At 36.9% G+C, this 16246-nt stretch overlaps 1 protein-coding gene across 2 annotated transcripts in view; it reads left to right on the top strand.

The window, feature by feature from the left end:
* LOC129949470 (acidic fibroblast growth factor intracellular-binding protein) overlaps positions 1-8690 on the top strand; it is a 51878-nt gene extending 43188 nt beyond the window's left edge. For both annotated transcript variants that reach the window (XM_056060957.1, XM_056060956.1), the window contains one exon: positions 8483-8690. In XM_056060957.1, the coding sequence (XP_055916932.1) occupies positions 8483-8561 (79 nt within the window). In that variant the 3' untranslated portion in view covers positions 8562-8690. The remainder of the gene's footprint in view (positions 1-8482) is intronic.
* Positions 8691-16246: the final 7556 nt, after the last annotated feature.

Here is a 16246-nt window from a genome sequence, read left to right as displayed (position 1 = left end):
GAACAACTATCAGTCACAGGTATGTGCATCACAAACCACTTGTATTTATATTATTATATTTGACATCGCCAAAAATGCTGCTAAGTGTTTAGGTTTTCTCCGAAGTTGCAAGAAGTTTTCTACCCGTTCTGATCTGGCTATAATTTAAAAAGCTTTTATTCATCCTAAAACTCGAGTATAACTCTCATATTTGGGTACTTGAGTGATCTGGATAGAATTGAAAAAAGAGCTGTAAAAATGATAGGAGATCAGTCTCTCACCGAGACATTTACTTCTCTTGAAAACCGACGCAAGATCTCATGCCTGTCATTGTTTTACCGTTATTTGTATAAACAAAGCTTTAGCGAAATAGCCAGTTGCATTCCTCCTCTTAAACAATTCAACCGTAATACTCGTGTTAATATTTAACCAAATGAAATAAATCACTTATGGTATTTTGGATAACGCACAGACAAGCTTTACCGTGCTATGTCGAGTTTTGATATACTTGCCAAGCTGATACGCTTTATTAGAATGACGTTGAAGAATGCTCGCTGCTCCGTCAAAATTAGTAGAAGCTCAATAGATTACTCAAAACAACCAGAGGATTATGCGAAATCGATGTGCTTTAGTCATTTAGTTGTTTCAATATTGTTCTTGGTGCAAAACTCCACGGCCAATACGAACGTCACCGTCTTTCAAAACCTACACAATATTTAGGATATGAAGATGACTTCGACATTATAGGAAGATCAATACGAGTAGTTAAAGGTGTTTTTTTCCAGTACTGACTCTGAAGTGAAAAAAATGCTTCTTGTCATTAATGAAAAAAAAGGAAAACTATGATATCATCAAAAAGTTTATCAGAACGTGACCATAACATAATGTATAACTTGAGGGTGGTTAAAGGATTCGTCTATTATATGACATTCCTTAAGCCGCAAAGAGTGATTATATCAAAAGTTGTGTCGAGTTAAATTTAAACAGCTCTTTAAGCTTAGTTTTTTAACCCATGTTTTGATAAAATAAAATAAACTAGCTCTGAGGCATATCTTTAGTATTTTTCGAAATTAATTTTGAGTCAGCTTATTCAGCAGCATCAAAATTGTTGATTGCGTAAGTATTAAAATCTTAAGCATAGATACATTCATACGCATTAAATAGCTTTGGGTCATAGTCTTGTTTGTAAACCCAAACCAACGGAATTTCCTCCTCAGCATAAGGTAACATAACCTCCTCGAGAATGTTCACATACTGGGTTACATCCCTTATACCCCCCATGAGATTAATAGGCCCGACCCCATAATATGAAAAGCAAGCTCATATCATAATTTTTCCTCCACCATGCTTCACCGTTTTTATAGTGTACCGTGGATAGTATGCTGCATTTTAAGGTCTTCTCACATATTCTCGACGACCCTTGGACCCAAAAAGGACGCTTTTTCTTCCATCGCTCCACGGAACATTCCTCCATTTCTCTTTTGCCTAATCTCTATGCGCTTTGGCAAACTCCATTTTCTTTACCACGTGCCTTTCTGTCAAGAATGGTACCTTGAGTGGACTTTGGGCTGGTAACTTCGCTTATAAAAGACGTCTTCGTATTGTGACAGCGTTAACAGTCAGTTGAAGCCCATTTCTTATTTTCCTAGAGCCTATGGAAGGGTTCTGTTTTGGGAACTGAACATTTTTTCTGTCAGTTCTATTAGTAGTTATTCTTTTTGGGCCTCGCGTTTTTGGTTTATTTTGCCATTTAAAGGCGTTACTAACCATTTTTGCTGAGCAGCCTAGGATATCTTAAATATTTTGGTAGGGTGTTCCCTTTAAACGCAGTTCTCGAATTTATTTGGTGCAGTGTCTTGACCGTCCTATTGTTTATTTTTGAGTTAATATTTATTAATTTTTTATATGCTACTATGGTACAAATACTTTAATACTTTATATAGTATAATATTAACTTACTAAAAAATAAAAAAAAATAATTTTTAATACTTTTTAATAATAAAATCAAAAGCACTGCTATTTTTATTAACACTCTATATCCAGAGAGTTTGAAATAATGGATGTTCACTGGGAAAAGTAGAGTATAACTTCAAGCTAAAAGTCTCTTATATGAAAACGAACGACCGTTAGATGTAAGCAACATGTCAATTTATTTTGTAAGAATTTCCGTTCAATAATTGAAAATCTAATAAAATGTGATGGCTATCTTTATGAACACAACTATTTTTTTTAGGTCCTTAAATAAAACTTAAATTACCTATTCTACCTCTAAACTACTTAAAACTAGAACAACCACAGCAGCAAATCTAACGTTTTTTGTTTTTCATATTTCGTTGTCTTTTTTTTTTTATTCCATGTTTTTTTTAATATTTTTTTTTAAATTTTTTTTTTAATTTCTTTTTTCTATTTCTTTTTGTGCCATCATGCCTATTCTGACGTGGTAGATTAGCGGAACTGCATCTAGCATCTATATAAAAAGAGGAATGCCTCTGGTGGAATGAAGACGTTCAAGCGTGCATTTTCCAAATACTCGTCGTTCGGATAGAACGCCCCGAAAATTAAATTGTTGGTCGAAGACATAGCTCGAACGAGTTTTATCACCAAATTGTCAATTCTGTTGATTTGAGCCCCCTTGTATAGGACCTCGTTGGAATAGTAATGCACATAAGAAGATTCGGCTGTTCGATATAAGCCGGTACAGCTTCGTAAACACTGCCGCTCGAACACCCGAAACTTCTCCATCCGGGAAGGGGCGATCATTGGCTGTATGAGGGCCATGTAGCAAATTACCTTCACTCTGTGGTCAAGCCGACTAATAAAAAACAGCCGTTTCGTCAGAGCCAAGGCTCCTCTGGCCCTGGTCAGATCAGCATTTATATGTCTGTCGAAATATAAATCCTGATCTAACCAGATACCGAGGTACTTCACGAGGTAAATGCTGAAGAGAATCGGCGAATTCAACGCTCCATGTTGAAGACCATTTTTAATTGAGAATGTTGTGGTAGAAGTCACGTTGCCACTTTTGACAGCAAACTTTCTTCCGTTAAGCATATCATAAAGCATATACAACATGGCTTGCTTATGCCAAGCCTGCTCAGTTTTAGGTAAAGACTCTCTAACCATACGGTGTCAAAGGACTTTTCCAAATCAACCAGAACACCACCTGTGCATTGTTGTTTTTATTTATTCCATTGGATATCAGAAACGAGTTTAGATGCAGCATGAATTGTGTCATGACCCGCTTGAACCCGAACTGTTTATCCGGAATTATTTTGTTGTCCGCAGCCCACTTAGTCAGAGCCCTATTAATGATTGTTTCTAAAACTTTGCTGATGCTCTGAAGAAGACTTATCGACCGAAGATTTGACGGGTTGAAGTTGTCCTTTCCCTTTTTCGGGAGAGGAGTAACCAGAGCGGTCTTCCAATGCACTGTATGATATGCATTATTCAGTGCATTGTTGAAGAGTGTGGTGTAAATGTCAATTGCCTCCATCGGTAAATGTCTTAATACAACGTTGGATATACCATCGACACCTGCTGACTTTTTTTATTGAATTGAAGATGAGCTGAAGCTCAACCTTCGTCACTAACAAGGGACTTGGTCCCGTTTGCTCGGCGATTATGGCATTTGCCAAGGAATCGTCATTGAACCGCATGAAACCGCGGTTCTCAGATCGCCATTGTGTCATATCATTTCGAAGGTAAAAGTGATTAAGTAGGGCTCTGTTTTCCAGGTCGTGGTTGGGGCGAATGCTAACATTCACCTTGTACACTTGCTGGAAAGCAGCTCCCACCGCTTCCAATTTTTCCTTCGGATCTTCAATTATATAAAAGTCATCGTCAAGGATGGTTTCTTCTGGATCTATTTGCGCTGTCATGAGTACGTCTCTGTTTTCTTCGGTTCTTTGGAGTTTCAGACTCGGAAGGTCATTGTCGTTCTTTTTTCTGAATATCTTGTTGATTTTAGGGAACATACTAGGGTCGCTCGAATTAACTGACCGGATCTTGCGGTCCCAGTACTTGTTAATTGATAGCCTGTAGTTCTCCTTAATCAACAGATTGACATTTTTTATTGACGACTTCAGTGTCCTAACCTCCAAGTCGCGTGGGTCTGTAAGTCGTCTGTACAAGTTTTTGAGTCTTGTCAGTAAGCCGCTCTTGTGCCTACGTAGTGCGTCAATTGTCGCGTTTCTGTAAGCGTCCATTTGGTCCCGTTCTTTGAACTTTGGGATTGTCCGTTCCATCGTTCGTTTTATTGTTTCGTCCATCTGTTGTAAATGTTTGTCAATTTCTGTATTTGTCAGGTTTCTGTTGTTTGGTGGGGCTATGTCACTCGAACGAAGTTCTCTCGCTAAGGCGTTGGTGAAACGAGGCCAACGCATCTTACTGTAATTGTAAGAGTGCGTTGGAACGTATTCCTCCAACTCCACGCGTTCGTTCGGAATCTGCATTACAGCAGCCAGTCCGCAGTGATCACTGTCGTACTCGACTGTCTGTAAGCAGTTTCGAGAATGATTACCCACTTTGTCTGTTACGGTCAGTCTAGTGTCGTAGAGCAAAAGATCCAGAAAGGAGCCGCTTCTTGGATACGATGGCTTTTCGGTAGCCAGCAGGTCGACGCCATATTCAACGCTGTAATGATTTATCAAATTAAAAAGATGATTACCTCTGGGATTACTATGTTGATTTCCCCAATCTTCATGTTTTGCATTCAAATCACCGGCCAAGATGAAATAGTTTTCTTCCAAGCTCAGTTTCAGTTCCCTAAAAAGAATCTCGAGCTCTGAAGCAAAGTAAGTAACCTGCGGAGCTCCAGCCGCATAAGCCGCAATCATATACATCCGCTTCCCTTGAGTGAGAGAGATGCATACAACGCAAACTTCTAGCGTCTTGAGCTTTCGCAATTCATTGTTGTATATGACTTTATAATTAATGCCTTTTCGTATAAAGAGAGCGACACCACCCCCTTGAGTGGAGTCGGGCCGGTCTCTTCTTACGATATTGTAATTTTTATGAGTCAATTTGTGTTTGTGGTTTAGCTTAGTTTCGCTAGCCATAAACACATCGGGACTGTAGTCTGTCAACAATTGGAACATATTGGCTCTTCGTTCAATCCTAATCAGTGAATTTACATTCACAGCTAGGACTTTAAGGCGCGTCTCCGGCAGCGCGCCCATTATGATCTAAATTGCGCCAGGCCAGGCAACAAAGAGTAGAGATGATCTACCCTTTTGCCTTGCTCCTTTATCTGACTTTGCAGTCCTGTTAGTTGACCTTGAATGCTCAACAACAAGGCTACAATGTCAGGCTGCACCTCTGGTGCCTTAGGCACAGGGGCCTTTGGGGCAACCGTTGGTGGAGCCTGTCTCGTGTTCCCATTCCCTGACACCATTTGGGCGTAGGAAAATTTGGGATCTACGAATTTTTGTGTTGGAGCCTGTCGACTTTTTTCGGCTTTTTGACTGGCCTGTTTCTGTTTCATTTGTTGGACCTTAGGGCAACCCCTATAGTTAGCGGGGTGCCCTTGGTTTCCACAAAGGACACACTTGAGCAGGGTCAAATCCTCAACCCGCTCATTCCCCAGCTTGCATTCTCCTTCTTTGTGGGTTTCTCCGCACCTCACACAACGCAACTGCATATTGCAGTTGGCATTGGCATGGCCAAACCTCTGGCACTTCGTACATTGTAGAATGTCGTCGTGCCTTTTTAATGTCTCCCAGCGCACAGCTTGATTGTCGAGAGATTCGATTCTCTCGACACTATTAAAGCTGCTTTGGGGCGATAATGTTACGAGGAACATTGGCAGCCTATAACCCCCTCGTCTGGACTTCACCGTAGTGAAAGGCTTGACCCCGATAAAATCGAGATCGTCACTGGCTTTTTGGCGGAGCTCAGCTAAGAGCTCCTCCGGTTCCGTGCAGGAACTTATGCCCTTCAGAAGGACCGTCTTGAATTTTTCGCTCTTAGGCGTGTAGCTGAAGAACTCAGCTGTGGCCTCTTTTAGCAACTCTTTAACTAACTTGTATTCGGCCAGTGAGAAGCACTGGACCGAATAATTCTTTTCTTTTTCGTTCAGAATTTTAATGAGAAATTTGCCCTTAGTGGCCGACTTACATACCTGTTTAATGTCCTGTATGTCAACCTTATGGGTCCTTATTGGTGGTATTTTTTCTTTGTTAGGCTGTGGTTGTTTCTGGTGTTGCTGCTGCTGCTGCTGTTGCTGCTTCTGCGGCTTTTGTTGCTGTTTCTGCTGCTGCTGCCTTGCTTGTAGCTCTTGTTGTTGCTGCTGCTTGGCCTTACTCGAGGTAGATGGGCCCTCAGGCATTGGGCCTGTCACTGCTGGTAAAGTCTTTATTTTTTGCTCCGCTCCAGTGATTTTGGTAGCGGGCTTTGGTTGTTGCTGCTGTGGTTGTTGTTGCTGTCTTGTTTCAGGCTTTTTTTGCTTCGCCTGTTGCTGCTGTTGTTGTTGTAATAGCCGTTGTGCTTGTTTGTCCTCCTTCTCAGCTGCCTCTTTTTGTCGGCGCGCTTCAATTTTGTTTCTTAGTTTCTTAGATGGTGCCAATGTTTCTCTCCAGTTCTTCTCTTTGTGCTGCCCATCTGCTGCAGATAAAGAAGGTATGTTGTGCATCATCTTCTTGGGAGTCTCCGTACTGGCAGGCTGGGCTACTCGTTTTACCGATCTTATGGAGAATAATTAATAATAATAATAATAATAATAATAATAATAATAATAATAATAATAATAATAATAATAATAATAATAATAATAATAATAATAATAATAATAATAATAATAATAATAATAATAATAGTAATAATAATAATAATAATAATAATAATAATAATAATAATAATAATAATAATAATAATAATAATAATAATAATAATAATAATAATAATAATAATAAGGATAATGATAGTTATAATAATAATAATAATAATAATAACAATAAAAATAATAATAATAATATAATAATAATAATAATAATAATAATAATAATAATAATAATAATAATAATAATAATAATAATAATAGTAATAATAATAATAATAATAATAATAATAATAATAATAATAATAATAATAATAATAATAATAATAATAATGATAATAATAATAATCATACTTTCATAAAAAATGCGAACAGTCAAACCTCATAAGTGTAATAACATCAGTAGACAACAAGTATACGCCTTTGAAACTGCATGCAGATGCAATCGAATCTACTGCAGAAACAAAAGATAAAAATCTGCAAAGGTGGGTATCAAAAACCCTACACGGAAGATATTACTTTTTGTTAACCAGTCAAAACGATCAGAAATTGTCAAACAAGTTTCTGATGGATGGAAACATCCACTCCGAAACTGAGGGTTTGATGCTCGCTATTCAGGATGAGGTAATACCAACCAGAAACTATATGAAATATATAGTTCAACAATCTAATGCGCACGAAGACTTTTGAAGAAGGTGTGGCATACGTGGCGAGACGGTTGACTACATAATATTAAAATGCTCTACACTGGCTCAGAGCTACTATTTAAAACGCCACAACAATGTCACGAAGATCGTCTATATCCAGCTTTTAAGAGCAAACAACATAACACCAGAGCAGTCCCGATACTACCTACATGAACCTGAACCAGTCATCGAAACAGACAGTGTCAAACTATACTTTTATAGGACACTCTACACGACACACTGCCGATAATACAATTGACCTGATATAACATTTATTAACAAAAAGACTCCAGAAGGATACTTAGTGGACTGGACATAGCTGTTATAGATATAGAGAAGTCCTACCTACATAAAATTAACAAGTACGCTGAGCTTGTGACCAAAAACAAAACGCAATGTCAGCTGAAATCGGTAAAGGTCATACCGATTATCATATCTAGTGTTGGTATTGTTAATAAGAACCTAGTTGGTAGTGTTAAAATGTTAAACTTAAGAGAGACAATAATACAAAGTGTACAGAAGGCTGTGATAATAGATATATGTCATGTTGTTAGGAAATTCTTGCAATAAAGAATAATTATAGTTAGCATAATATAATTTTATCTAGACTCAAGGTCTATAAAATTGTATTTAATATTACCATTTAATGAGAAATAAAGGGATAATAATAATAATACAAATAATAGTAGTAATAATAATAATATTAATAATAATAATAATAATAATAAAAATAATAATAATAATATTACAATAATAATATAATAATAATAATAATAAAGAGATTAATAATGACACATGTATATATATATATATATATATGTATATAAATAAAGATATTCGAAAACAGTTGATGCACCAATGTTTCTGGATTGCCATGTTTAGTTTTTGTTTACTCTCTTTAGCATTTCTTTAAAAACAAAAATTTCTTAGATATTGCTAACATGCAAAAACTGCTGTACAACCTATTATATGATTTTGTCGTTTATGAGTTTAGTTTTCTGATACTGTTAAAAATGTTTAAAATCGTTTTTTCTTCATTTTTCAGGGATCAAGAAACGCGGTGCTTATGGGATCGATACATGCAAGTTATCATCATATGCCTGGAGAGAATGTATCATTCATGAAGTTTGTGTTACGTTTTTAACTACATATAAACAAAATAAATTAAATAGCTGCCCTTTTTGTATATCTCTCAAACAGAAATGTGCAATACAGATTTTTTCCGTAAAATAAAATGTGTTTCTTTAAATTTGTTTGCAAAACTTTTTAATAGTCATTAGATTTTGACCTTTTTCAAATGGAACTATATTCTTGTTTTGCAACTCTTTTTTCTGAATTTTTTCATCCACAAAACTTTATCTGTATCGCAATACCTTCTTTTTGTAGTTTTTTTTTTTTTTCAAGTGGATTGGTGTATCCCAAGCTAATATTCCACACTTTAATAGGGATTCTACCAAAGAAAAATGAATCTGGTTCAATACATCATTATAATTTCTAATTATATTTTCACTATAGGTGGTTTGTTCTTATTTGCTAATAACAATCTTATTCCATTAATCTTATTGATACCTGCAATTTTGCTCCAGGCGAGCAGGGGATTTCGAAGAGATATAAAAAGAAGGAATAAGTCCTTCGGTAACCACAATATAATCGAACCAAGATTGAACTTGTGGCCTCTGAAGAAAACTAGACTGTGTCCGTGCTCAGAATGAGAAGGTCTTCTTTGAGGGAAACGGGATTTCACCGAACTTGAATTGCGATAGTCGCCTTGGAAGGAGACGAAAGAAATGATCCTTCGTACGTATCACCCTCCAAACCTCAATTGTTTACATTGTTGTGTTTGTAATGGGGACGAATTCAACGAGAAAAATTGTTTTTTTCACGCACACATAGAATCAACTACTAAGTTTTTAGAGGAAATTTCATAAATTAGAGGAGAAATAACACGCATACTTAAATGAGTTTATGAGTCCGATTTCTGGTTTAAGTTGTAGGCAAACCAAGGATTTATATATTTACTTTACTATTTGCCTTTTTTCTTTACATTACTCGCCACATTTCCAAAATGCTGAAACTAAGTGATTTAAGTAGAGCCTAAATAAATAGACCGTCAACTTTCAACTACTGTTCCCAATTCTCATTGCATAATATTTGTGAATAGGAGATAAGCTATTCTTACCTCTTTCAACCTATCCATAAGCCAGAAAATACTTTGGTACAAAAGTAAAAGTATTTGCATTCTCGCTAGCTCAGTGGCTTTGTGAAAAAAATATACAAATTTTTTCTTAAACCAAAATTTAAGCTTAATGCATAATTTTTATAAGTTTTCCAATCACACACACTGTTCTAAATATTTCTTCATTGGGGCTTATTAATAGCTGTTCGCTTAACTCCTTAGGTCTTTCAAAAATAAATTCAAAACACTCTAGTAAAGGTACTCTCGTTGTTCCGGTCGATATTGGTTTGAATATCTGCATAGGTAGATAACAGTCACATCAAATCGGGACAAGATAGTCTTACATCGCCTTAGTCTAGCATCAATATCTAGTGTTTATTAATTTAATTTAATTAGCTTATCATTCAAAGCCGTTAGAGATCCTAATCCGATTGGGAATCTAAAAACGTAAATATATATACAAAACTGAGGGAAACGGGTAAATGTATAGGAAGTTTCAGGAAGTTTGTCGATGACAAAATGATCAAAATATACATACATTATCTAACTTTAACTTTAACCTTTAAAACTGACGTATTTTTAATGTCAAATAGTCAATTTTTGAATAGAGAGTAAATATTAGGCAAGAGTGCTGAGTTCCACTTTCAAGTGTATCTTATAATTGCACTTTGATTTAAAATGTCAAAAAAATGTATAACTAGCTTTTAATACTTGTTCTATTCGGATAGTATTGAAGATACGCCCTTGACATTTTCACATATTGTTTAAAATAACCAAGTAAAAAGTAAATAAATTGGGTGGCGCAACAGTCCATGAAGAACCAGGGCCTAGTGACTTTCAACTCTCAACCATTCCTGTGTGCGAGTAATGTTGTCAGGAATGGAGGGGACCTACAGTTTCTATGCCGAACCCGCACGGCTAATTTGAGAGAGTGAAAAAAATAACCAAGTACACTGTCAAAAAAGAAAACAAATTTTTTTTTTGTAAATTTGTGTACTAGTATGTCCCTTACACTTTTTAATATTTGAATATTTGATATTTAATCAACACTCACAAAAAAGGCCTAAATTGTAATGTGGGCTTAGAAACCTAAATAAAGCTATCAAAATATGTTATAATATAACTCAGGAAGATTTTGTTAAAATAATTTAACAGGAAAATCGCTTTTTAGATAGCGCAAGTTTAAGTATGAACCAGATTTCTAAGTGTTTTGTTTTATCGCTACATTCGATTGGATTTTTCTTTTATAAACAAATGAAAACGTTGCGATTCTAATATGCTTATCTGATCAGATCACCATCTTCAAGAAATCCAAGAAAAGTAAAGCTGCACGTTGTCAGCATAAATGTGCAAATTAGCTAATCTAATACATTTATAAGTATTGTAAAAAGCAGAGGACCCTTTATAGAGCTCTTATTACTTTCCCTAATTGAATGTTTATTTAAAAATAGTAATTAATCTGTTGTTGAAGATAATTGTGAACCAACCTATGAATATCTCTTTATGTCAACGCTCATGCTAATGCTAACTCAACTCAATGTCATTTAGTAGACCAAGCAAAGAGTGAAGTTTTTGAGATTTTTCGAAAGTTCAAGTCTTTGGTAGAACGCGAAACTGGAAAGGTTATAAAAACTCTGAGAAGTGACAACGCCAGTGAGTACCGCAGCCAAGATTTCGCGAATTATTTGGAGAACTATGGAATAGGTCGACAGTTCTCTGTAGTTTACACTCCGCAACAAAATGGAGTTGCAGAAAGGGCCAACAGAACAATCGTAGAGATGGCGAGATGCATGCTCATTCAATCTGGGCTTGATGAATATATGTGGGCTGAGGCTGTGAACACGGCAGTGTACCTAAGAAATCGATGCCCAACGAAAATTCTAGAAGACGTCACTCCAGAAGAAGTGTGGACCCGTCGGAAGCCGAATGTTAGCCATTTGAGAACCTTTGGCTGTACTGCCATATCCCTTAATAAAGCTAAATTTTTTTTTCAAAATTTCAGCCCAAAGGTGAAGAATATTTGATGGTTGGTTACTCTGGAACTTCGAAGGCATATCGATTGTACGATAGAATAAGAAGGAAGGTTATTGAGCGAAGGGATGTGTCTTTTATTGAAACCGAACACACTCTTGGTAATATTGATGATTCTGGCGGCTTTTTGCTGGAAGTAGACAATGAAGATATTGAATGTAACAAAATGCAAAGTGAAATTGATGCTCAAGCAGTCATTGATGAACAGATACAGACGAATGAAGAACAAAAAATCGTATTACAAGCCGAACAGAAAGAAGAAGATGAAAATAGAGAAGTTCAATGCCAAAAAGAAACCTCCAGTTCCATAAAAGCCAATCGATATCCAAAGCGAAAACGGTCGTTTACCAGCAGTGACGAAGATGATAACAAAACGACGACGCCGACGCAGACGCAGACGCAGACGCCGACGACGATTGTTAGAGGTAGGCCGAAGATTATCAGAACCGGTAAGCGTGGAAGACCACGAAAGCAATTCAATGTTTTAAATAGTATTGAAACAACAAATAAGATTATCATTCCACAAACCATGTCCGAAGCCTTAGCTCTTCCCGAGTCTTTGATGTGGAAAAAAGCAGTAGCTGAGGAATATAAGAATCTCATATCCAACAATACATGGGATTTAGTTGAGCTTCCTAAAGGTAAAAACCTATAGGCTGCCGATGGGTTTTTACGGTGAAGAATGATGAACATGGTACACTTCAAAGATTTAAGGCGCGGTTGGTAGCTAAAGGTTTCAGTCAGATTTTCGGAATCAATTATAAAGAAACCTTTTCACCAGTAATAAGATATTCTACAATTCGAATCATCCTTGCCTTAGCTGTTGAAAAGAAGCTTTTTCTCCACCAAATGGATGTGTCGTCTGCATATTTGAATGGAGAACTTCAAGAAGACGTGTATATGGAACAACCGGAGTATTTTGGTAAACCAAAGAATCCCGAGAAGGTTTTAAAACTGAGAAAGGCTTTATATGGTTTAAAGCAATAAGGGAGAGCATGGAATGAAAAGCTCGATTCCATATTAAAGAAAATTGGATATCGCAAATGTACAAGCGAATGTTGCGTTTACGCGACACATAATGATGATGATCTAAGAATCATTGCAGTTTATGTTGATGATTTTATTCTTGCTGCGAGGTGCGAAGAATCGATTCAACAGATGAAAACACAACTTAAAAAGGAGTTTAAGGTCGTCGATAATGGTCCATTACATCATTTTCTGGGCTTTGAAATAAGTCGTGAAGGAGACACTGGACCGATCACAATTTGTCAAAATCAGCTTATTTTGAATCTTTTACGGGAAACTGGAATGACAGAATGCAGAAAAAATCAAACTCCGTTAGAGCCTGGGCAGCAGTTCGGATGTCAAGATGAAAACTGTAAGCGAGCTAACAGAGAACAATACCAGTCCATTATCGGGTCATTAACCTACTTGTCGATTTCAACACGGCCTGATATCATTCATTCGGTTAGCAAATTGTCACGTTTTAATTCGGATCCACACGAGGAACACTTTACAGCAGTCAAACACTTATTAAGGTACCTAAACTGCACTAACTACAAATTGTATTACTATCCTACAGGTAAACAGCTCGAGGGGTTTGTTGATGCTGATTGGGGTGCAGACGTTGTTGACCGAAAGTCATACACTGGCTTTGTGTTTATGCTTGCTGGAGCTGCCATATCTTGGGAATCCAAGAAGCAACAAACTGTGGCACTAAGCAGTACCGAGGCGGAGTACATGGCCTTATCCGCATCGGCTAAAGAAGCTGTTTATCTAAAGAGATTGGTATGTGAGCTTGGAGGCGGCGAGTTTGCTACATCGAAAATTGTTTTGAACGGTGATAACCTCAGTGCTCAACAGCTTGTGAAGAATCCTGTTCACCATCCTCGGAGCAAGCACATCGATATTAAATATCACCATATAAGAGAGGTGTACAGCAACGGTGCCATCAACCTGAACTACATTCCAACCAATGACATGATAGCAGATGTCTTAACAAAAAATCTACAAAAAGTGAAACATCATAGATTTTGTAAACTTTTAGGACTTATTTAGTTCAAGATTTTGTATGTACCTATGCATTTATTTTTATTATTAGAAGCAAATGTCAAAATGAAGTTAAAATTAATTTTGTAATTCGCGTTGAGGGAGAGTGATGAAGATAATTGTGAACCAACCTATGAATATCTCTTTATGTCAACGCTCATGCTAATGCTAACTCAACTCAATGTCATTTAGTAGACCATTCAATGAATTCTCTTTCTTATATACTTTACTTTATACCTTTTGTTAATCACTTGCTAATAAACTCTCGAACAGAACACTTGACTTTTCATTAAAAGGCTCAACATCTGTTTTGTACAAAAATAATAGTATAAAACTACCAGAACTTAAAGCAGCCACAAAAAAAAACACTCGCAATATTCAGAATTTTTTAGTTTATTATTTAACTTGACCACAAAGAACTCATCAATGTATAAATGACCAAAAGAATAAATTATATTAAGTTTATATATACTGCTTTAGTGGCATGGAGCTAAGTCATCTTGAAAAATAAGGTTTAAGGAACGCTCGGAGTATTACTCCAATGTTGGAAAACACCTTCATTTTTAATCGGCCCTATCGAGGTCGCCGTTGAAGCGGAATACTCTCCGATTTCCTCCGAATTGGAGACATTTTGCTTCAAGTTAGTTGTCCGATCAGCTAATCGGACATTCTCTCCGACAAAATTAAACGCATGCGATGCTTGGCGATTATTTGGTTTTATTCTGACAGATACAAACACAATTTTCCGAAGTCCTCCCGCAAGTTCTTGTTGCGGAAAGTGTTTTCTTTTTTTAAAAAATAGTTATGTAAGTAAAATAATTTTTCCAACACCATGTTGGTAGTTTCCCTCGGCAAAAAATCGGAGGCAAGCTGTTAATTTATGTTCCGGAATGACACAATCATACCGATGATTTGTTTTGTATATGCGTTGAATCTGCTCCAAAACAAAAGCAGATGCTCTACCCAAACAAAATATATGAATATGCACATGCTTTACTATTGCAAATTTACTTCGCTGAAACCCAAAAGTATAAGTTAACACATAACATCGCGAAAACTGCTACACTAAATGCTGACTTGCATTGCACGTGTAAGCCAAATAAAACTACACAAAATTCCCGGAATTGTTCCCACGACGACCGCGACTACATAGGTTTCATTATCAGTCGTTCTTTGATTTCTAGAGAGATAACAAGTGTTAAAAGTGATTGCTAGTTAATTTTAAATTGAAAAATTAAAAAGTGAATTTGTAGGGTTTTCCTTTTAAGAAGGCAGTAAGCCACATTTTCATCAACTAATCGGTAGCCTAGTGGAGGTGGCGTCCTAAGACGGATCCAGAGGTCGTAGGTTCGAATCCCGAAAAAATGGAGAAGGTTAAAGAAGGAATCACAACTGAAAGTGAATTCTCAGACTACGCCGAGTCTGAGAAGACAGAATATGTATCCGAAGGTGGGGAGGGGCTTTTCAGGTCTCCGAATATGGATTTAATCATATCGGAGCCAGAGACAGTCCAGCCGACAACGAAGGCTTTGGAGGTAGAGGCGGACCTCCAAGATGAGACAAGACTTGTAAAGGCCCTGCAAGCCAAACAAGCAACCATCAGCTAATTTGAGGAAAACCTCAGAAAGCTCAAGGAGGAAATGGAGCCCCTCCTCACTCAGCTGAAGCTAAAACAAGAGGCACGCCGACAACAAGAGGCAGCTCAACGGCAACAAAAACAACAGCAGCAAAAACAACTGCAGCAGAAACAACAGCAACAACAACCACAGCAGCGAAAACAATCACAACCCAAGCCCGCTAATAAAAACATAGGAGCGGAGCAAAAGAAAAAACCGCCATCAGCAGTGACAGGCCCGGATGTTGAGGGCCCATCGACATCAAGCAAAGCAATGCAGCAGCAACAACAGCAGCAGCAACAACAGCAGCAGAAACAGCAGCAGCAACAACAGCAGCAGCAGAAACAGCAGTAACACCAGAAACAACCACAGCCCAAGAAGGAGAAGGTGCCACCTATTAGCACAGATAATAAATTTATACAGATGTCTCATCCCAGCAGGAAAAAATGAAACATTTTTTTCTCTTAACAGACAAGCCTTAACAGACAAGAGCTTTTAAAAATAAAGCTGAGAAAGCTCTTTTTGCCTTGCATATTTTTTTTTTTCGTTTTAGAAACTTTTCTCTTCTCATTTGTCATTTTGTTTGAGAACGAATACAAAAACAAAGTTTGATCCGTTGCAAACAAATGTATATCTTTTTTTTATGCGCGTTTTGGTGCGTAAAAGAAGAAAGGGGTGATAATGTTGGATCTTTTTTTTGTTTATTTTTTTGTGAATGTCGATTGTTAGGTGTCCGGTAAGGAGAATAGAAGAAGTTGCTTGTGTATTGCTATATGAAAATATTGTGTGGGCAAGTGAATGTGCAGATGATTTGGTTTCTGTGTTTTACGTTCGTACGATCGTACGTTCGCTACGTTTTTCTCGTCATCCATAGCTCAAAATCAGAAGAGATATCGACTTCAAATAAATTTTGTTATACAGATAAAAATATATTTTT

Source organism: Eupeodes corollae, chromosome 3 (genome assembly GCF_945859685.1).
Source record: "Eupeodes corollae chromosome 3, idEupCoro1.1, whole genome shotgun sequence".
NCBI lineage: Eukaryota > Metazoa > Arthropoda > Insecta > Diptera > Syrphidae > Eupeodes > Eupeodes corollae.
This window is presented reverse-complemented; position numbering and strand designations above follow the sequence as displayed.